The 23951-nt window shown below is 40.8% G+C and overlaps 2 protein-coding genes across 3 annotated transcripts in view; one reads left to right on the top strand and one right to left on the bottom strand.

The window, feature by feature from the left end:
* SPATA17 (spermatogenesis associated 17) overlaps positions 1-14747 on the bottom strand; it is a 177785-nt gene extending 163038 nt beyond the window's left edge. For both annotated transcript variants that reach the window (XM_054023967.1, XM_054023969.1), the window contains exons 1-4: positions 14586-14747; positions 10000-10089; positions 7981-8062; positions 1163-1213 (exon numbers count right to left, since the gene is read on the bottom strand). In XM_054023967.1, coding sequence (XP_053879942.1) covers positions 1163-1213; positions 7981-8062; positions 10000-10089; positions 14586-14710 — 348 coding nt within the window. In that variant the 5' untranslated portion in view covers positions 14711-14747. The remainder of the gene's footprint in view (positions 1-1162; positions 1214-7980; positions 8063-9999; positions 10090-14585) is intronic.
* Positions 14748-14838: 91 nt separating this feature from the next.
* Positions 14839-23951, top strand: part of GPATCH2 (G-patch domain containing 2) — a 183736-nt gene continuing 174623 nt past the window's right edge. Inside the window, exon 1 of the mRNA XM_054023966.1 lies at positions 14839-15117. Coding sequence (XP_053879941.1) covers positions 15062-15117 — 56 coding nt within the window. The 5' untranslated portion in view covers positions 14839-15061. The remainder of the gene's footprint in view (positions 15118-23951) is intronic.

The raw sequence follows: 23951 nt of genomic DNA, 5'->3' as shown, positions 1-23951 counted from the left end.
GCATTTCTGTATGATATCTATAAAAATGCCACAAAAGTTTATTAAAATTTCATTGAAATTTTTCTCAATGACAGCTTCTAGCAGCTGAATGAGAGTTTAGAGGGAGCTCCATATTGATTGATCTTGAAAAATAATGTTAAAATTATTCACTTTTTCTTAGTTTTTGATCTGTATTCCTGCAGTATAAGGATGAAGACTGTGACCGCTGTCTGTGTTTCACTTCCTCTCAAAGATAGCCAATAGCCTCTATGCTCCTCCTACACATTGGCTCACTGGTCCACATCTCAACCAGTTGTAAATATGTCTAAGTTAGTAGCCAAAGGTAGAGACAAGAAATGCACAACTTAACAATTAAAATTTAAAAAGATGTTTTTTCATATGGAACAATCAGACATATAACAGAATTAGAATATCCTAAATTTATCAACCAGACAAGGTCTGGCTATTCATTAACTATCCTTGAAGGTGTTACAGGCTATTAATGTCTACTCCACTTAGTTCTTTCTTGATTAAAACCACAACGTTAGAAAAAACAACCATTCTTAGTGTTGTTATAAGTTTATTTTAATTGGTCCAAATGTATTTTGCAAATGGATTCAATCAGACACCCTATCAATTTATGGGGCTAATGGGCTCTATGAATATTAAACTACTGCATTTAATAAAAGTTGAAATACGACAGCGGCTAATATGACGTACTATCATATTATCTAATGATACATAAATGCATGGAAGTTCTACTAATTTATTCCAAAAGAATAGAGCATAAAAGTTAAATTAAAGATGTTATAGACACAGATATCATACTATGATTTGGAGGAGTCACACAAAGTCATAGTTAACAAAGATGGGAATTCAGTTTAAGTTTGTACACACACACACACACGCATATATGTGGGTTGTTTTTTGGTATTTTTGTCTTTTATCACCATATGTTAAAAGGTACAAGAATTTACATACAAATGTCTTAAATCTAGCAGTAAATTTTCAAATACCACCAAGATTACTTAGTGTAACTTTAATTTTTAACTATATGCTATTTCCTCCCCTTTACCATCAGCATATCAATCAAGTTTATATATTCTGGTTCGCTCATTTTATTAAAAGCAAATTCGGAGCACAATTGACTTTTCATTTGTTTAACAAGTGAAGAAATATTTACCCTGACAGCCATTTCATTGTAGAAATTCATCTTCATAATAAAATATGCTGTCTGTGAATCAAGAAAAAAAAAAGATGGCATACATTTCAGTTACACAAAGATAGTGCTCCTATTTTTACATATAAAAGATAAGAATCTTTATACATAATACATAATAAGAGTTCTAGGCTTAGAGAGAATAAAATCAAACTTTATATTGAAGAGATAGGCTTCCTAATACATAATGCAGGCTTAACCAGAAAAATCTATGGTAGTCAAAGTAGGAGCTAATGGAGATATATGATCATAAAATGCTCTCCGCTGAGTTTGATAATCAATGGTGCTCTACTGAGAGTAGAATAACAAAGCAGAAATATTCACAAGTGCTGGTGACACGTAGTATTATATGATTTATTCACTGGGGTTCTTTTAGCCAAAACTCACAGAAACATAAAAGGAATTCATATTTCAAGACGTCTGGTTTAATGAAAAATTCAAAGAAATGCTGTCTTCAGTTGAAATCGTTCAAGGATACGGATGCGGTGATGGAGCAAAATTGTGCCTTCCAACCATCTGTACTAAATGTTATGTACTTAGCTGCCTCCCGAGTAATTCTGGGAATTTTGTTTCATTTAATATTCATTTTAACATCATAAGATCATAAATACTATGATACCATGTTACAGCGAATCCCCTGATGTAGACAACATTTCCTAAAGCCCTGGTTTCCTTCCAATAAAGTAGAATTCCTCTCATAGTGAACGGATCCCCTGTTATACTGAACAATCACTTGGCAGCATAGGTTATTTTAATGGATACATCACTTTAAACTAAGCTTTCACATCTGTTCCGCCCTCTAATTACAAATGCAAAATGAACATAATTCACAACTGTACCATAAAAAGTAAAATATAAGTACTTTAAATGCAAGTGTACGTTCTTTATTTAGCACAACATGCGGCTTTTATGTTTTTCTCATGTTTTAGACACAAATCAAAGGCAAAAGTGCTTTCCCCTGATATAGTGAATTTTTTCCCCCATGGCAAACAGGAATTCACTATAAAAGGGTTTCACTGTAATTAGTGTTATTTGAATTGCCTACTCTGATCCAAAGCAAATTGTCTGTGGAGAGCAGCAGGACTGGATTATTTATCAACAGTCTGGGCAATTAAGAAACAGTTGGCTGCAATATGTTATTTACAAATGAATACAATGATGCTACTTCATTTTAAATTTTCTTTCTTCATTACATTAAGTAAGGCATAAGTCCTGCAGTTTAATTAAAGTGAATTTTAAATACTTACTTTAATATTATACTGCTTCACTAATAATATAAACAGAAACAATTGCAAAGATGCCATTTTTATGCAGAAAATTGCAGGAATTCTAATGTATTAAATTTGAAAACATTTTGCTTTCTATGGACGTTCAAACAGCAGCTCAACTCCAAAATTATGAATTAGAACAGTTAATGGCATCTGTCTTAACTTTTCTCTCCATAAATCTTTCATGAATGGTGTTAGCTGTAGACTACAAATATAGCAATGAAATAATGCATTCCATTCCCAGGAATATTCTGAAGCTGTTAGATTAAATGGATTCAATTTTGCTTCACCTCTCATCTTTTCCAAATTTGGTAAGAATGCAAAAGCTGGTACAGCCAGTTTATGAATTATTTTTTTGTTGGAAGTGGCCAGGGTTTGGAAATGACCTTGGGGCTCCTGTTTTGCCACTGAGCAAGAATAGTTTAAAACACCTTTTTGGCTCCTCTCCTGATCTGCTGAGGGAATTCCACTTCTGCATGCTGAGGACGCTTACACTTTTGAGCCAGAACACTATTAAGGAAGGTGACTCTCGTAAAAAGAGGCCTTATAATAGCCTGCTCTTACAAGGACATGGGACTAAGGCACAGATCAGTCACATGGAGAATTACCCAGACAACTTCCCTTGCTTCACAATACTATACCTGAAATGGGGAGAAAAGGAGGGGGCCTATTCTCCCTTCTCAAAACGTGTGTCCTGGCTGACTCTCCAAATCCTCTCACAATGAAAAAAGCCCCAAGTGTCCACATCAGGAGGCAAAACCCTCCATACCTTCTACCTAGGGACAAATATCTCGACCTCCCCTCTCTTTTACAAACCTCTTCCTCTGACAAGAGTAACAAGCCCTTCTCTCAGCTGATTAAACTGTCATGCATCCCCCTTATGCCCAGTGACAAATAATCTTGCAAGAACTGTTAAGTTTCATACATACAAAGTTTTGGACCTTACAACTTTAGGAGCCTAACAACTCAAGTTCCACAGAGTGTAGGAGCCAGCCAAAAGGGTAGCAAGCTTGTTTCATAGCAGAGGTAACTGGTCAGCATCCTAAGAGCTAATTGATCAGGAGTATGGAGGATATAAATAAGACAGAGAGAAAAGTTTGCTCATCTACATATAACATTATTTTAACTTTTTTCATTGTACAGGTGATTATGGAAAAAGAGAATGAAGGAAGTAAGAACTGAAATGAAGAAAGGAAATGTTAATTACAGCTTATGATCCTAGAGGAAAAACACCTGATCCTCTAGTAGTAAAATGGAAGCATCCCATCAAGCTTCTGGGTCCCAAATTGGAAAAGGTAAAGAAAGAGACAATTTTTTCTAGCATTTTTGTCTCTGGATATTAGCCAGACTGGCACTTATATAGTGAACAATATTAATTAAATCTATATGGTGGAATATGGAGTTGAGTCATTCTAGATAGAGCAGTTTAATAATTGGTGTTCCCTTGGCTGCTATAGCAATTACTGTAGCTATTGTATTTTAATTATTCTAGATTTGGTCATTAAATAATACACATTTTCTTGGTTGTTCTAAGCTGATTTAAAAGATACATAGAAATGCTGAGAGTAAGTAACTTCTAAAAGGAAACAAATGCTAACGAAGAATCCTCTCTCTGTCTTTTTCCACCTCCAAACACTTTGTATATGCGTCCAGAATGTGTGACTATGCAACTATTGGATCACTCTCTTTTATGCTAAACAGACACTTTCTTTACTTTCCATATGAGTGAAATCCCGAGGCCCATAACACAATGCCATGTGTATAGTTTCATAGTACAGGGTGCTGAATACAGATGGGTTAAGCCACATTTTCCTGCATGCTACGAAGACAGGCTCTGCAAGCCTATTAACCGGGGATGTGAAGGGTGTCATGTGTGGTGGAGATGTGGCCAATGGTGCACAATGCAACTACATTCAGGGAGAAACATCTCTTCAATGGGAATTGGAATGGGGCCTAACATGTAGCCTAAGTGGTGCACAGGCCTTGTGTCACCCTTCTGCACCAATCAGTAGAATTTACCCAAGAAGTCACATTGATGGGGATTCCTCAACATGAGTTACTGAATTTGGCCTTGAGACAGCATTGAACTGTGATGTATACAAAGTATTAAAATGTTTTTAATGTAGATCTCTTCAAAGTTAGTAACAAATATGTTCATAATTTATACTGTATTTAGTTACATTGTCCTGAAGCCTTAGAATTCCTTTTATCTTACCGGGATTTCTTGCCCTGTGGGCTGTGTTTCATAGAAAAAAATCTGAGCTACTATTTAAAAAAACAAAACCCAATTCCTTTCCTGCAGGACAAGGCCCCAGACTGTGGAAGAAATTGTCCATTCAGTCCAGCTTGCATCATATGAATAACCAGAATGAACACAAAAGGTTAATTAGAACTTTAACTTGACAAAAATAGTCAGAAAAATGTTATATAAAAATATTATATAAAATATTTTTATATCACACCTATCTTTAAAAAATAGTAAGATACATAACTAATTTGCAGGATGACTCCATAAAGTTATAAACTCAATTAATTTTATTTACTGGATTTGGGCACTATGAGGGAGGTACACTGGAATACTAACAACTGAAAATACTAGTAGTGATGCACATATGGAGAGCAGATCTGATGAACCTGAGCCTTTGCTATTTTCCGCATCAGTGCTACTTTCATTTCACAATTTTGAATATAATAATTAAAATGATTTATTATCAAGTAATCATGGGTATTTTGTGCATATGCTTTACCTTGTTTGCTGGCAACTGATACCAATCTAGTCATTATCAGCAGACAAATTTTAAAGTGACCAATTATTTTTTTATCTAACAATTATCATGTCCACCGCATCCTGTTTAATTATCATTAGAGTCATTAAGATAATTGTTAAGAAGAGTTTAACACAAATGTTACTACTATTTTAACTTAAATTTGTCCTAAATTGCTAGTCCATTTCATTGTTTGAAACATTCCAAGTTGAGCCAGCCCAGTGGTTTAATAAAGGTAGCACAATATGCTAGTGCACAGACAATTTAGGCACAAGACTCAAGTTCATTCTCTAAATCCAAGGGCATAAATATGTGGGAGCAGTGAGTAAGGAGCCTAGTGATTAACAGGGAGAAAGATGCACCTGATATCATTCTGCAGAAACTCACATGGCTAACTCAGAAGTTGTACTGACAAACTCCAGAAGTTGTCAAATCCAGTCCTCCTCAGCCAAAGTGCTGTTAAGTACAACATAAGATACTGAGGGGGTGAAGTTCTTCCATGCTCACCACTGTGCAACTGAGAAGCCTTATGGGGTGTTTTTGTTTCTCTTTTAATCATCTGGCATTGGCTACTACCAGAAACAAGATGGATGAATCATCTGATCTAGAATGGTAAATCCTATTATCCTGTCTTTTAAATATACAGGCTGTTTTGCCTTTATTTGTCCTCTATCACCTTCCAGAACTTCAGGGAAAGCTTGAGTCTCTAGAGCCCATATAATTTGAAAAGTCTCCATTTGAAGCAATTTCATCTTGTGCATGAAAGAAATTGTCTTTTAAATCCATCCTTCAGACTGATGCTTTGCTGCTCCCTACCATTTTCTAATTTCTTGACCTCAGCTTCAAGATACCTGCTTGCCCCCATTGCTAGTTTTTCTCTCCCATCATTGTTACTGTTTCTGCCCAGTTCAGTACATAAACTGGGAGACTTAGAAAATGATGTGCCCTGCACAAAGTGTGTCACAGTAACCACAGTTAAAACCACTTTTCATTTGTTAAGAACTTTCGCAGATGCGATGTAATTAATTTAAAGGGTGGAGAGCTGGTTTATTTTTATTTTAAAATAATGTTTGTTATTCTGACAGACTGAAGGGAATTTTGTGTTAATTCGAAAGAGACTCACTCTTGTCACAAAACTGAATTGCTAGGGCAATTCTTTGAAGAGAAACAATAGAAAGAGAATCAGGCCACTAAGAGCTGAGGTCAAACAGCCTCAAAGGGCAAGGCAATATGCAGGGCACCACTGGTGAAGAACAGTCTTGCAATTCCTCCTCCATGTCCCCACCCAGCAAAATGATGATGTGTTGTTCCCTTTGTGCCCCATTTGAGAGCTCTACATCAGAAACTTTGTCAGTCTGTGTAACCACTCTCAACGCACCTCTCACATATACACCGCTACCTCGATATAACGTGACCTGATATAACACAAATTCGGATAGAACGCAGTAAAACAGTACTCTGGGACGGGGGGCAGGGGGAGCTGCGCACTCCGGTGGATCAAAGCCAGTTCAATATAACGCGGTTTCACCTATAATGTGGTAAGATTTTTTGGCTCCTGAGGACAGTGTTATATCGGGGTAGAGGTGTATATATAAAAAAATGACTGAACATCAGATGATGCCATTACTATTTTAGCCACAAACTGATTATTGTCTACCAAAAGATTGGCATTTGAATATGTGAATGTCCAGAGATATCTGCCTGTGTAGATCTGGTGATCTGAACAAAAAGTGACATTGACCTGAGTGCAGAGGGTCAACATAAGGCCTATGTGCCACCTGTGTCCTACTAAAGCCCTCAAAATAAGTCTGTGGTCAGGTGCAAGAAACAGAGACTGTTGTTCCTTGGTTCTGATTCTTGAATGTCAAGATTAAATTGCCATCTTCAGAATTTTACTGTATATGTTTTTGAGATAAGTCCAATCCTATTTTTGTTAACTGTTTAGAACATTCACCGGGGGGTGACTATATACCACTTAAGTCCCACTAAGCACACATAGTCACTTTTCAGAAGAGAACTCAATTTAAGCATGTAGTTATCCATTCTCTACAAACAAATTGCAATAAGATAGGAAGTTCCTTGAAAACATGGCCCATAAAGATGACTCAGTCTGACTAACTAGCTGATCAACCAGTGGGGAACAAGTCAACAGTATCTGAACTATTATTATTTAGTACTCTACATTTTTTTCTTTCTGTGTATTTTTATTTCTATATTGAAAAACAACAATTTGGCTTCAATAAAATTAGTCAAGAATAAATGAAGAACAAATTAGATTGGCTGTGATCTGCTGTATGCTCCAAGGCAAAACCTCAAATATTTCAAGGTTCATGAAGTAAGAAATTTAAACCACTAAAACACAGAATAGCGATGTGTAGAGATGTTAACTTATTCCGTTTTTTTCAGAATTAAGAGTACTGCCAGGAAAACAGCACTTCCAACCAAAAGCCTGTTTCCTGCAATTAGCTCAACACAGGCAGGCTTTTGCAAGTGCAGAGCTCATTGCTGGATTGAAGCCTAAATCTCCAATCCTGCAAACAGGAATGCATGTGCTCAACTTCACTACCATGAATAGTCCTATTGAAATCAATGGAGCTACTCACGGTAGTTAAGTTAAGAATATGCATATGTGTATGCAGGATCGGGGCCTAAACTCTCAACTTTTGGACTAGACCCAGGGGCAAGTTAATGAACAGCTGTACATTTGGGTGATAAAATATCTAAAATAATTGTAAAACCCATTTGTTACCTTCACCATTTTTCTGAAGTGTTTTCTTCCTTGATAGCCTCTCCACCATTTCTGGATATTAATCATCATTTTGTTCAGATACCTAAAACAAAATATTTTGATTACAAATGATTACATTGAAAGAATAATATAGGCAATGCTGTATGTTGTCTATACTTATTCCAAAAAGTGGGTTACAGCAAACTTACTTAAATTTAATCTTATAAAAGTTATTCATTATTAAGCATTACAAAATAGACTTAAGAATGGGTGTTTGTGTGACTGGTTAAACAATTCATGGAGAATACAGTTAATACTTCTGAATGGTCCAGAACTTTTGTTGGTCAAATAGGAAAATGTTGAAAACTGAAAAATGTCTAAAATTTTCAGTTTGGGAGTTGTAGAAAATTTGACAATAAGGAAACATGTTTTGGCTTCGTTGATATTTCTCCAAGGGGAAAAAAAATTCCCAGCCAGTTTAGGTGCTGGCATAACAACTTTGCTTTGCTTCCTAATACATTATGAGACAGCCCCAAATCCTGCAAAGATTTATGCATATGACTGCACTGAACCTTAAGTGGGGGAATTGTCCAGCTTGCCAGGGGATGGAGAATAGTGCTTTTCTAATGGGGGTTAGGAGACGGGCTTACAAGCTTCTGTAAAAGGGGGAATAGGTCAGTATGGCGATGCTGACTGATCCCCAGGGACTGGAAGGGCTGAGGAATTGAAAAGGGGTGAGTCTGGCAAGAGAAGCCCCTTTCCCCTACACCAGGCAAAGCAGCACCTACCTTCCCTCCCCTTGAGATGACAAACTACCAGGTATGGTCAGGACCTGCCGTGGGCATCATGCTAGCCACTGCTTTGTAGGGGGACTGGAAAGGAATTTTTCCCTAACCACCAGATTGGCCTCGGTGGAGTCTAGTTTTTTTCACCTTCCTCGCAGCAGGTTCAGGGTGGGCTTTGTTATGGTGAGTCAGGAAGAGAGTTAGGCTTTGATGTTGCAACTCATTATGTAAGTGTGGGGCAGATGTCCAGTGCAGATACTCCATAAGAAAGGGATACAGTGACCAGATAAATGGCTTGGCAAGGGAATTAAAAAGGATGTGGTTTGTGAAAGGAGTGGAATTGGGGAGGGGGTGTTGGGGCTTCTATGACTGATACAGCAGGCATGACTGGCATGACACTCCTATGACTGACAACCCCCCCTTTTTTATAACCTACCTTAACCAAGGGGGGGGCAGGACGCTAAGGTCCCAGCAATGGGTTGGCTGGGCGACCTGGATAGAAAAGAGGGGAACTGGCAGATGTTTCTGGGTAGATACTGCATGATCATGGAGCTACCTGCACTTTTATCTACCGGGTAGTCCCAGATAGCTAATAATAAAATTGCAGCCTGATTACAACCATATCAAGTGTCTCCTGTCCTTCTTTTGGTATTGTCGGACAATGACTAATTTAAACATGTGGGTAGTCCCATTGTTCCCAAGTATGTAACACTTTGCAGAACTAGGACCTCAGTTTTTAATTACATGATCACATGCTATTTCTCAAATAATAATAATAATACCTAGCAAGCCAGAGCCAGCAATAGAACCCTGGTCTCCTAAGTCAAAGGTTAGTGCTTTATCCAGTAGGCCACATCATACAATTCTTTTCACATTATCCACAAAATCTGAGGAAGAAAAGTTTGTACAATAGGCACTCTTGATGCACAACATGCCATTTTTTTCAAGTCAAACTCAGATATCCCTAGAATACTGAAAGAGTGTTCTTAAAAAACGCTATTTCCATGCCATTCGTCAACTTTTGGACCTCAGCAATTTTAGCTGTACAATTTTTTAAAAAGTCACAAGGATTTTTTGCAATGGTAATGTATATATTTTTATGCTACTCAAAAACAGAATAATCGTTTTTGTTCACATTTTACAGAAACATTCACTTTCAGAGAGAGAGAACAAGCTAAGTATAATATGTGAGAATTTTGGAAAGTTCTGAGTGACTGAAAAGATGGGTTAAAATAGAAAAAAAAAATCATAATACCTGATGTATGCTCGGACCCTGCAGCCTCGAAACCAGCTCTGGATTTGTACAGCAGCATTGTGCTCTGCTTTTCTGTATTCATCTACAGCTCTGAAAACATTTTTTCAAAATAATCTCTTTGTGATTAGCATTCTCAGTAGTTTACTTTAAAATCAAAACAATAAATCAGAGGGATTTTTTTCATCTAAATTTTTTCTTAATGGGACAACTTGTGTTCTTTTTAAACCTTTCTTCCCCCCCACCTCCCCAGCTTAACATATTACCATTCTTAGGAATGATGCAAAACAAAATATCCCATGATGATTAGATAGTATAGAGATAATTAAAGCCCCAGTCTTGCAAGGACAACAGTGCAACGGCTCTGCTCTATTTTAAGGATTTTATTATAAACAATATAAAACATCTTTGTTAACATTCGTGGGAGGGGAACATAAAGTAACAGAGGAGACCAGAAATCATGCAGGATGAAGAAAGAAGGCTAAAAATAATTTTACGTAAAAAAATGTAAAACATCCCAGTTGATGGGATCCAGGTGGATCCTGTTTTTTTGTTTTGTTTTGTTTTGTTTTTAAGGGTAAAGATTTTTTTGGGTAAGCTACTGCAGCGTTAGAGGAGTTGTAATTTGTGTGCTGACACATTAATTTTATGTGCTTTTTTCTAATGCCTGAGAAACACAGTTCCCAGGTACATGTGATATTGAACAATGATGCCAATATGTTATGAACTTCTAGACTTCTTATGCTTTAAATGAAAAATGTGGATAACACTTTATTTTAATTAATTAGTGCTGAATTACAATAGAAATCCTATAGAGATACATAAAATATGACATTAACATGAATATCAGATAAATTCACTATGATCAGTATTATCACAATGAGTATTAAATGAATTAATTATGTAGAAGTAAGGGCCGGATCCATAGCCCACTAAAATCAATAGAAAGACCCATTGACTACAATAAGGTTACATCAGGCTCTAAATGTGTTACCAAAGCTGTACTGAAGCAGCATACAGTGAAAAAAAGGCTGGGAGGTCGTTGTCATCTTAATTAAAAGTATCTACTATAACTATTGAAAATCCAGTTCAGGCTGAAACATTTTCAAGATAGGTGACTCTGGAAGAAGAAGTAGAATTAGACAATCTGGTGAACAACTCATTTGTCATTTCATACATCACAGCCCTACTTTTCAAATATTCAGCACATATTGCTTAACAGCTATTTCATGGGAAATGTTCAGTGAGATGAAGATGATACTATTAGTTCCTCACCAATACTAGAATTTTCACAATAGGCATGGAGAAGCATGTCATGGATGAGTTTTGGAGACGTCATAGAGGGCAAAATGGTAGGATTCAGAGATAGCATCACTGTGTGCTGTGGGAGAGGGAAGGGAAGAAAAGAGTACAAAAGTATGATGATGTTGCAAGCCCAAGGAACGCAGAATCTAATGGAATTGCCAATGATAATGAAGAAGGGAGGACAAGGGAGGTTTGGGGGGAAAGATAAGGATTCAGTTTTCAATTTCTGGTGGAGGCAGGTCATCCAGGAAGAGATGTTGGTGAGGCAGCTGAAGATATGAGATGAGAATAGGCAGAGAAATCGAAGGATACAGGTAGGTCTGAGAGTTGTTAATGGTAAAAGCTGTATGATAAATTAGGAAGTCTAAGTATAAGGTAGTTGTAAAGAAGAGAAGAGGGCCAAGTGCAAAGACCCTAACGGAGATTCTTAAGGAGCATTCAGACAGATAGTGCCAGAGAGAGAGACAAGGGAGAGGCTGTCTATTAGGAGAGCCATAACTGTGTCAAAGGTAAAAGACACATCAAGACCAATAAGAATGGGGAAGAAGACTTGTTACTTGGCCAGAAAAACACCATTAGTAACATTGTTAAGGGCAGTTTCAATGCTGAGGGGCAGAAACCAGCTACAAGATCATTTCTAGTTTCTGTTTAATTATATCTTTTCACAATAAAGTATCAATTAACAATTATTAAATTGCTGAACGAAACTATTTGAAATTATACTTTAATCTTTATTGAAGCATTACAATCGCATTTTTATTATTTACTATCACCTTTTTAAATTATTTTCTTATTGCTTCTCCAAACTGCCCCCAGCACATTTATTTGGGTTAGAAGAATCTCATTATTTAAAGTTTGCAATAAGGTTTTGCTCTTTGAAAGTGATCTGTTCTGTTGGTATGTAATTTATTGTACTAGTTGGTAATTTCGTCTTTACATCTTCATATCGGACAGATATTACTCTTCTACTCTTTCTTGTCACCATTGTACTAGATCTGGTTTGATGGCTCTGTATGTCGCTTGAAAGTTACTGTATCTTTTGTTCTATTTTCTCTTGTAATGTTTATCTTTTGGTAGTGAAGAGCCCTTGCCAACACTAGAAAGATAACAATTGGAGCTAGGGTTTGGTTTTCACCTTTCAAACTGCACATTCGGTTTGAATGTCAAGGGTTATCTTTACTCCATTCACAAACATTTACTGTGACTTATGCTTCCAAGTAACTTTCAATAACATGAAACCAGGGCAGACACAAAATAAATGTTATTTAATGCACTTTCATTACCTACAGTGTTTTGCATATACACATACAATGTATTTTGAACATGGACTACATTGAGAATAACTTCACCCAAAACTGATTTCAACTCACAATATTATGGCACTAGTCAATATAATTATTACTGACTCTTTTATTATCTGAATCTGCAAAAGTGATTTAATTGTGAAATTCTTAGAGAAAATAGGAGTGTATCGAAGCCACACAAAAGTCTTGAAGCAGCAGACCAAGGTAATTAGCATATCAATATATTTAGCAAACACAGCAAATTACACAAGTCTGATATTGTCACCTATTAAAAATCTCAAAGAGATGGACATAATTAATTCCGTGTCCCTTTTATATTTTAAATATATGTGTCAAAAATACAAATATGGGTGACTGTTTTTGCATTTTTAATTGGCTATAGCTGTAAGAAGTACGTAAATTGTCTACTTAGGTGTGCGAGCGGTGTGTCAGAGGTTACAGCTTGAACTGCAAGTCAGGATTCTGGACTCTATTCCAGGCTTGCCACTGACACACTGTCCTTTAGCAAGTAAAGGACTGTCCTTTCCATACCTCTCTTTATCAGGAATAGGGAGGTGGTATTATCTCTGTATATAGCATTAGGGAGACCATGAGTGGAATACTGTGTCCTGTTCTGGTATCCACACTTCAGAAAACATATTGACAAATTGGAAAGGTTTCGGAAAAGAGCTACAAGAATTATTTGAGATTTGAAAAATAGGCCTTATAGTGAGAGATTCACTCTATTTAGTTTATTCAAGGAAACATTAAGAGGTAACTTGATCACAGTGTACAAGCACCTACACAGGGGAGAGAGTACAGATAGTAGACGACTTTTTAATTTAGAGGAAAAAGGCATAATAAGATCCAATGGTTGGAAGCTGAAACTAGACAAATTCAGACTAGAAATAAAGCACATTTTTTAAACAGTGACGCTTATTAACCATTGCACCAATTTATCTAGGGACATAATGGATTCTCCATCACAAGACCGGATATCTTTCTAAAAAATAGTGATAGCTCAAATAGAAATTATGGGCTTGAGGCTGAAATTACTGGGTGAGGTTTTATAGCCCCTGTTGTACTGGAAGTCAGAATAGATTGTCATAGTGGCCCCTATGAAATCCCTTGACAAAATAGGTAACTATTTAAGCACCAATATTTTGCTTAGCTCTGGATGAGACATTATTCTCTTCTCTACGGACCTTACCATTTAAATAGTGTGTTGTATAAAATGCTCAGGAAACTCCAGAAGTGGATGCTAATTTAGAGCTGTTAGTTATATATATTATTTTAGTGAAGGATTTGGGACACCATTTTTGTGGAATAACAACACTCTCCTTAATAAGCAGAATTACTATTGCCTTTGGTTTCTACAAGGGATTGCCCTGAGAATCATTGTCTGAGCTTATGAAACACTAAGTCACAAAAAAGTGTTCCCCCAGAAGAATGATATTTTGTTGTGCCGCAATGGGATTTTTATTCACCCTAGCGTAGGGTGACCAGATGTCCCGATTTTATAGGGACAGTCCCGATTTTGGGGTCTTTTTCTTATATAGGCGCCTATTACCCCCCACCCCTGTCCCGCGACATTTTGATATAATGTTGCAGTGTGGTAATATGGCAACATTTTCACATGGCATGATAACTGTACGCTCTTTGGAACACAGACCGCCTTTTATTCTGTGCCTAGCCCCAGGGGGTCCTGATTCTAATTGGGGTTTAAGGGTGCTCGGGGAATATAACTATTAAGCACTGACAGTGATCTGAGAGTGCTAACTGGACATGGCAATGTCCCAGTGACAATGCAACACTGCGCTGGTGCAATGTGGTGACCTGGGGACGTGCCATGGGGGTGATCTCGCAAGGTGCCACCATCATTTGGAGAACCTGTGTCCCATCCCAGTGCGCTGGCCTGGCTCTTACCAGTGCTCCTCCCCAGAAGGGAAGTGCTGTGAGGCCAATACAGAGCCACGGGGGCGGGGGCAGCGGGCCCGTTACCTGTTCCTATGGAAATATTCCTCCCTCTGGCCTGGCAGCCTCCCTTGCAGCCTGGCCAAAGTGGCCATGTTCCCCCTGCCCGATGGTGTACAGGCCGTCACCATGGCAACCAGACCGTACCACATGGCTGAGGGGGAGGTAATTCCTCCCTACAGGCCCCGCCGGCCGGGGTGGGGGAGAAGGTAGGACACGGTGGAGTGCTGGGGGAAGTGGTGAGCGAGACCCGGAGCTATGGGCCGTACCATCCGAGCTCCCTCCCGGCAGCGGACCGCGGGCGGGGAAGGCAGGAGGGATGGTTGGGCCCTACTTCCTGCCGGTGCTGTAGCCGCTTCCGGGCTCCTTGCATGGGGGAGTGAGGCGCGGGCAAAGAGCGATCCCGACACCCCTTCTCGCTCGCCCGGCTTCGGCCGCCTCCCCGAGTCTCTGCGAAGCGGCATCAGCTTCCCCGGGGAGCGGCCGGGGGAGGCGCCGGGTTCATGTTCCGGGTCGCTGAGCCCAACCCGACCCGAGCTCAGGCGGCGAGAAAGAGCTGGTGAGGCCGGGCTGGACGGGGGCGAAGGTGGCCGGCTGGCCGGAGGGGGGTGGTGGCGGCGTCTGCGGCAGCTCCGTGGTTTGGAGGCAGAAGCTTTCCCGGTGGGGCCACAGTGCGCTGAGCGAGAGCTTCCTGGGGCTGGGGGGAGATTGTGGGGTTGGGCCGCGGGCTGGATTCCCGGTCTCTGGAGTTGCTCCCTCTAGACGCTGCTATCCCGTTCCTGCCACGAGTGGACTCCTCCTTGGGGCTCATACCCACACGTCTCCAGAGCATCTGGTGCCAGGTGGCAGGTATTTTATTTAAAAACGTTGCCGCTTAGGCGTAGTTTGACTTCTATATTGGGGGGGGGGTCTCCAGTCAGGAGAATGGAGCATGCATGGAGGAAGCAAATTCCGTGCCTTGCGGGGGTTTGCCGTTTGAGGGAGCAACGCCCCGCTGCCCGTCCCCAAACTACGCCCTTGCTCTGCCGTAGAGACTCATTTCTCCTCTCTTTTACCAAACGTCTCCGTTCTCCTTTCTGAACCCTCTCCCTCCCCTTTTGCCCATCGGACAGTGTGGCTGCTGGTTACTGCCAAATTGTTGATGATATCCTTATAAAGGGGATTGAAGACATGAACTATTGGCAGATTTGTCACATGAGGTCTTTCACCTTTCAGTCACCTGCTATTTTATGGGTGAACAGTGGGCTGTGTGCAAAAGGATTTGCTGCTCCCAGACCAGAAGATAAAACCCCATCACCTCAAACGTATTGTTTATATTGTATTAGAACCTGAAGGGCCTGGTTCCTTTGTGATAGCTGCGTTGCAAATACACATTTAGACATGTTCTCTGCCCTGAACACCTTAAGTTTTATCTGAAACAAGACTCAACAAGTGGGCATTGCAAACAATAGTCAGAAAAGAAAAGCATAGCAGTCATGTGTTCCCACCGGATAGTTCTGACGTAGTAGTTCCAAATAATTTACTTTTATTGTAGGAGTGGCGTAAAGGGAATTTGACAAAGGAAGTAGAAAAGGAAAGAAAGGGAAGAGTGGTATATGTATGAGTGGGGAAGAAAGGGAAAGTGGGAGGGAAGGCTAGAGGCCATGGAGGGTTGAAAGTGTTCCATTGGCAGTAGAAGACCAGAGAGGGATAGAAAGAAGATGGGACAAACAGCCAATTGACAGACAAAATGCATAGTTCTTTGCAGTGTTGTTGTAACTATGTTGGTCTCAGGAAATTAGAGAGATGAGGTGAATGAGGTAATTTTTTTTTTTTTTATTGGACTAACTTCTGTTGCCAAAAGTGACAAGCTTTTGAGCAGCAAACAGCTTGAAAGCTTGTCACGTTCGCCAACGGAAGTTGGTCCAATACAAAACTCTCCCTAAAATGAATAATGTCCACAGTCCAAACTGAGAATGCAGACTGCTGATATCACCAATATTATGAGAAGGTGTTGAAGATCCAACTACAACTGGAGCATTATAGAATTTTATATTGGGTTGTTAATGAAAACTTCATGTACTGGCCCATGGTTTTCTGCATTAAATGTTAGAAGCATCCTGGTAGAAAACATTGTGCAACCATCATGTAAACCTTTCTTTGCATTGAGTTAAGAGGAAGCTTGAGGTGTGGGAAATTTTATGTGACCACTACACCAAACGTTGATTAAGAAGTTTTAAGATTCTTGTGTTGTTAACTTTGCATTGGGTGCATAAAGTTTTTCTTTCCTTACACGCTTTTCACTTTTTTGTATCATTCAGAAAATAAGTTAGTTTCAAAACAACCAAAGAAAACCTTTAATGTGCATTAGGTTCATTACAAAGACTGGAAATGAACACAAGAATGCTATAGTCCCACTGTTATAATCAGATCTGTTAGTGTAAACCAGGATTATAGGATGGGGGCCATATGTCTTGTGGCTCCTTTCCGGTCTCTTTCATGCAAACAGCATTATTATTAAAATTCTTGAGATTTTATACTACTATACCACTAAAACTGCTCAGCAGTTTTTGTTCTAAATTAATCAAGGAATTGTTGGAAAAGTTTAGTGTTGGTTTAGAATGGAGTTAAAGGTTAGAGGAAGAATAACAAGGAAGGTTCCAAGCTAGGAAAACAAATGATGGTAGAGCTTCCACCTGTAGTGGTGACCAGGTTGCACAGATATTTATTCGTGTGTGTGTGTGTATTACACACACACTGTGGTCTTGGAGGAAAAGTGTACCAAAGTAGTTTTCTTTTAATTGGACAAAAATAAGATATTGTACTCAAACTTTTGAGCCAAAGAGAGATGTTTCAAAGGCAAAATCAAGTGAAATACCTCTAATTAAAAGTTTTGTTATCTTACTGTTGTAAATAGTTTCCCAAAAATTCTGTGAAAATTATATTTGCTATTCACAGGAGTCATGAAATAATGTATATCCTGAAAGAGTTGGCACTCTGAGACAGCACAGTAACATATTTCACATCCGACGAAGTGGGTATTCACCCACGAAAGCTCATGCTCTGATACGTCTGTTAGTCTATAACAGGGGTCGGCAACGTTCGGCAGGCGGCTCGCCAGGGTAAGCACCCTGGCGGGCCGGGCCAGTTTTATTTACCTGCTGACGCGGCAGGTTCGGACGATCGCGGCCCCCACTGGCCGCGGTTTGCCGTCCCGGGCCAATGGGGGCGGTGAGAAGCCCCGGCCAGCATATCGCTCGCCCGCGCCGCTTCTCGCTTACCTTGGCAAGCCGCGTGCCGAACTTTACCGACCCCTGGTCTATTAGGTGCCACAGGACTCTTTGCTGCTTTTACATATTTCACACTGATGACTAATAGATTGTATGCCCTCTATTTTACTTTTATGAGTGATAACATACTACAGTCCCTTTCTTTTAAAGAGGCAGGTTATAATTGTTACTAACTACTACTGAATGATCAAGCCATAATGCTAACCTTGATTGTAAGTGCAGGGTTTTATGGAAGTTGGCTATACTGGCCCAAAGAGATTGCCCAGAACAGTTTGGTATAGAGAGAAGAATCCAAAATCTAGTTATCTTTTTGAATTATAGTTTGCCAGCTCTGGAGGTCTGCTAAATATACTTTGGACTACACCTCAAAACTATTCACCCTTCATTCCTCTGTACATAGGTTATCCAGGAAGCTGTGCTTCAATGGAAATCTATTTTAGTAAAATTTGTAATATTAAGGAACCAAAGAAAATTAATTTCTCATGATATAGTACTTGACCTTCTGCGGAAGCCATACCTTTAAGCTTCTTGAAACATTAGAGTTCTAAAAAAGATAGTAATATGGAGAATTCAAGATAATTCCATCATACCTCCTTAGTCTGTTTCAGCAATGTGTTTTGCTTACTCTGGATGGCAGAGTCTATATCTTAGTTGAGTGTTTCTCAGATATCTTATCAGTACACACCACCATTTAGGGAAAGCTTATGTTTTGGACACTGTTTGGCTCTTTGATTATTCTGATAATGATTTTGTCATTCCAGCATATAAACATTGTCTAATGGTTGAAGTAGTTCTTACCTGGACAATTAATGAGGTCTTTGTATCAAGTTTTTGTTGCTGCACTTTATTTCACTCCATTTACGTCCATATCTTAAAAACAGCAATGGTAGTTCTCATTTTCTTTAACAAGTAGTGTCAAACATGATATTTCATGTAAAAGGCCTTGATTTTTTTTTTTTTTTAAAGTGTAATGGTAGTTTTAATAGTATTGGACATGGAAGTATTTTGATGTTGAAGTGATGTACATATATTGTAGCTGCTTTTATTTATCTTGGAAAGAGTATGGTTTGTTTCTGATAGTGAATAGAGAGGAAAGGGGTCAACATTTAGTAAACTCCATTAAAATTGTTTTAGATAAATGTGTGGGTCACTGGAGGCAAACTACACTGTTAGTGCAGCAATATCATCTGTGAGAGAAGATATGGTTTTTGTCACTGGCTGTGGACAGTTGCCTTAACTGTGTTTTTACAGTCTAATGTTAGGCATACTGAACTATGGGTTATATATTAAAAATATTTTGGGGAAGGTCCAGCTTGTGTTATGCTGTATATTCCATATTATTAACATTCCTGAACTTTATCTTTTCTGACTGAATGCACTCTGTATTTGCTGTTGACAGTTGTAATTAATTGTTAATTTTTCAACCTGTTCCAGAAACACACATTTCTAAATGTCTCTTTTGGGCCAGCCTTTGGATAATACTTCAGTAAAAAGAATTCATTCCCACCTGCAAAGTATAAGATTGACTGTCAGGAGTCCACAAAATAAAAAGCCAAAAAAGGGATATGCTGATAAGTATTAACTTGCTGGAAAAACACTGCAGAATGTTAAACGTGGTTTCTCACTATAAATAAATAGAAGCAGTTAGACTAAACTTTCTAGTTTCTACTCCCATTCCTTAATTCATACAAAAGAGAAAAGAGACAACTGTTAAAATAAATCAAATGTACTTTATTGGGTTTTCAAGAGTGGCAAAATCTTTAAGTGAGCTCTGTGTACACTACAGTAAAAAACAGGCTGGGAAATTCAATTATAACTTGGTTTGTATTCTAAACATGCAGCATAGACTTTGATTTGACAAGAACAAGTAATCATGTAATACTAAGTGAACATGCTGAAAGGTCTGTAGTATGAGTTGATCTGGTCTACACATGCCAAACCAAACGCATTTGGTATTGTAAGGCAGGTAGGTTAAGGCCATGTTGTAATTGTTGTGTAGACGAGGCTGGGTGAATTTTCTTCTGTTCAGTCAGAGGTGTATTAGGATCAATTAAAAGATTTATATACGGGGAAAAGAGTACTTGTCAGTTAATTGCTGACTACTGAGTACTTGTCATGTGCAGGAGCACATGAGACTCATAAAACTTGATTTACAATGGGAATTGAGAACCTTATTGCCCGATGCTTTTTGAAAATTTCTCATTGACTTCCTAAGCATGTTCCCTTCAGATGAGTTTTCTGCTATGAATGGGCACAGTCCATTACAAATCATACTTCTATCAATAGGTATAGAGAAATATGACAACTTAAAGTATGTAACAGGTAGGGGTTCCTATTTGAAACTTCAGACAATGATATTAGAAGTCTAATTAGCATTCACTAGGACTGTGAGAGCTTGTCTACCCAGGGAGATTGACCAGCAAAACTATAGAGATATAATTATACTTCTGTACCTGTGCCATTATACCCAGTGGTGAGCTGGAGCTGGTTCGCACCTGTTCGCACCAACCGGTCGTTAAAGGGATGGGCAAACTGCGACCCTCGGGACCGTCCTGTCCGGCCCGCCTGAGCTCCCGGCTGGGGAGGCTCCCCTGACCCCTCCTCCACCTTCCCCCCTTTCGCAGAGCCTGGTGCCAGTGCTCTGGACTGCTCCTTGGCAGCCCTGCAGCTCCTGCCGCTTTGGGGGTGGGGCTGCAAGCTCCAGTAGGTCGCGCGGCATCCATACACTCTACCCTGAGCAGCATGGTAAGGGGGCTGTGCCGGGGCTGGGAGGAGAGGTTGGATAAGGGGCAGGGAGCAGTTGGAGGGACAGAGGTTCGGGGGGGGGGTCAAGGGACGAGGAACGGGGGGGTTCGGTAGACGTGGGAGTTCTGGGGGTCTGTCAGGGTGGTAGTGGATGGGGTCGGGGCAATCAGGGGACAGGGAGCGGGGCAAGTTGGGTAGGGCGTGGGGCTCTGGGGGGCAGTTAGGGTGGGGGGATCTCGGGCTTGTATTCACCGGGTGGCACTTAATAACTGGTTCCCTACTGGGTCAGCGGCAGCACTTCGGCGGCGGGTCATTCACTCACTCCGGGTCTTCAGCGGGACTGAAAGACCCGCCGCCGAAAACCTGGAGTGAGTGAAGTGCCGCCGAAGACACAGTAGGGAACTGGTTATTAACATTCTGGCAGCTCATCACTGGTTATACCTCCCCATGTGGACACTCTATTTTGGAATAAACTAGTGTGTCCACATGGGGAATTATACCAGCATAGCTATAGTGGTGTGATTTTACTCCTATTACTGCCAGTCAGTTTCCCCATTTAGAAAAGCCATAAGTAAGGGAAGGCCAAATCCTCAGAGGTGTGGTGGAACACAGTGAGATACTAAGGTTATGTCTGCACTGGCAGAGTTACAGCGCCAGGAGTTACAGCGCTGCTCAGAGAGCGCTGAAGGGAAACTGCTGTTAAATGTTCACACTGGCAGCTGCCTGTGCAATAGCGTGTTCATACTTGTGGCACTTGCAATGGTATTCAGAGTGGTGCACGCTGGGCAGCTATACCACAGAGCATCTCTTCCTCTTCTGCTGCTAAGAGTTGTGGGAAGACAGAGGTGGTCGCGAGGCATCCTGGGTCCTGTCCCAATGCCCTGTGATGCATTGCTTCATATCCCTGCAATCCCCGTGCTTCCATCCGCATTTAGTGCCAAGTTTCAATGGTTTGTGTACTGCGTGCTCTACCTCTTTAGTCTGCAGGAACGGATCCCGCACTGTTGACCAGTATGCTGCTTGCTCTGACCAACACGTCATGAGTGGCTGTGAAGTTATTCCTTAAACTACAAAGGCAAAAGCAGTTTGACATTCATCTCGCTACCTGTACTAGCTATGACATGAGATTGCTTGTGGCATTCACAGAGGTGATGACCAGAGTGGAACACTGCTTTTGGGTTCGGGAAACAGGCACTGAGTGGTGGGATCACATCATCATGCACGTCTGGGATGAGAGCAGAGGCTGCAAAACTTTCGGATGAGGAGAGCCACATTCATGGGACTGTGTGATGAGCTCACCCCAGCCCTGCAATGCAAGGAAACGAGAATGAGAGCTGCCCTGCTATTGGAGAAGCACCTGGCAATTGCACTGTGGAAGCCGATTGGTCACTAACCAAGTCGACGGTTGGACTCGTGTTGATGGAAGCGTGCAGGGCCATTAATCGCATCCTTCTCCGAAAGACCGTGATTCTGGGCAATGTGCGTCACATTGTGAATGGCTTTGCACAAATGGGCTTCCCTAACTGAGGAGGGGTGATAGATAGCATCCATATTCCAATTCTGGCACGAGACCATCTAGCCATCGAGTACAATCATCGGAAGGGGTATTTCTCTATGGTTCTCCAGGCGCTTGTGGATCATCATGGGCATTTCATGGACATTAACGCAGACTGGTCCAGAAAGGTGCATGACACATGCATCTTTTGGAACATTGGCCTGTTCAGGAAGCTGCAAGCAGAGACTTTCTTCCCGGACCAGAAGATCACTGTAGGGGAAGTCGAAATGCCCATTGTGGTCCTGGGAGACCCCGCCTACCCTTTAATGCTATGACTTATGAAGCCATACACGAGGAACCTTGACAGCAGCAAGGAGCGGTTCAACAACAGGCTGAGCAAGTGCAGAATGACTGTGGAGTGTGCTTTTGGCCATTTAAAGGCCTGCTGGCGCTGACTATATGGGAGGCTGGACATGGCCGATGACAATATTCCTATGTTTATAGCCACGTGCTGTACCCTCCATAATATTTGTGAAGGGAAGGGTGAAAGTTTCATTCAGGGCTGGACCACTGAGGCTCAGCACCTGGAGGCTGAATTTGAACAGCCAAAGACCAGGGCTATTAGAGGGGCACAGCACACAGCGTGGGGCCATAAGGATCAGGGATGCCTTGAGGCAGCAATTTGAAGCTGAAAGCCACTAATATTTATTGCTATGCTTGGGAGTGCAGTGCTTGTAATGCTAGGAGGTGATTGTGATTGGTGCAGACTGTGAAGGTTTAAGAAAATTGCTTGTTGTTTTGCAGGGCTCTGTTTGCTTTCAGTTGATGGAATAAAGATTACTTTCAAACCAAAACAATTATTTTATTAAAAAACAACAACTGGACGAGACAAAAAAAAATCAGCGCTGGGGATGGGGGAAGGAAGAGTCCCAGGAGGAGGTGGGGTCTCGGGACGGTTAAAGATTTGTGAATCTCCAGGGTTCATATCCAACTTTGTCCTTTGGAGTACAGTGCAGCAGGTACTGTACTTCAGCAGAGCCAAACTACAGAGGGACAGGTGTTGAGTGCAATGGGTACAGGGAGTCCGCAGGGCTGGACTGTGACAGGGCAAGATTGGAGTGCAGCGGGTACAGACTAGAGGCAGAAGGTTGATAAGAGTGTGTTGGCGGTGTCTGGGGATGCATGGTAAAGAGTTTTGCAACAGCGGCTGCAGGGGAGGGTGGGCGTGAGCGTGAAGCTGCTCAATTTGAAGTGCTAGTAGCACCTGGAGCATGACCGCTTGGCAATCCATAACATTTAAGAGCCGCTCCGTGGCTTCATTCTGGTGCGTCACGTTCTCCTTTCGGTCTCTCTTCTCGCTGTCCCGCCACTCCTTCGATTTTTGGTTTTCAGCCGTGGAGTGCATCATGACATCACACAGGAAGTCCCTTTAGTTCTTCGTGGCCGCTTTCTAATTCTGCGCAGCCGTTCAGCCGGCGATAACAAAGAGGGAGGCTGGGCTCCCAAGGTCATCTCTGTGAAGCCAAAATGCAACATTTTACCAAAGCAGTATTGTTTGCAACAAAGAGAACACTGATTCAGTGATTTAAAACACAACCACTATTCACATACCTGTCACTAACTGGCTGAGGGAGTTAATCAACAGCCTGTTCCGCCCCTCAGACTAAGTATGTGATGGTGGTGGTGGTGGTATGTGCATCATACAGAGATAAGCGTGCTTTCTGCAACCCTCCTGCCCCCAACAACTCACCTCAGCGATTTCCAAAATCAAATCCGCTTACCAGGTTCCTCTTGTCCTATTTGTGCTTCGCCAAGATTCAACAGCTGTGACTGGCTAGCCTCCTCTGAGGTAGAAAAGAGCTCCTGGCTGCATGCGTCTGACCT

The sequence above is a fragment of the Malaclemys terrapin genome, chromosome 3, assembly GCF_027887155.1.
Source record: "Malaclemys terrapin pileata isolate rMalTer1 chromosome 3, rMalTer1.hap1, whole genome shotgun sequence".
In the NCBI taxonomy this organism is placed as follows: Eukaryota; Metazoa; Chordata; order Testudines; family Emydidae; genus Malaclemys; species Malaclemys terrapin.
This window is presented reverse-complemented; position numbering and strand designations above follow the sequence as displayed.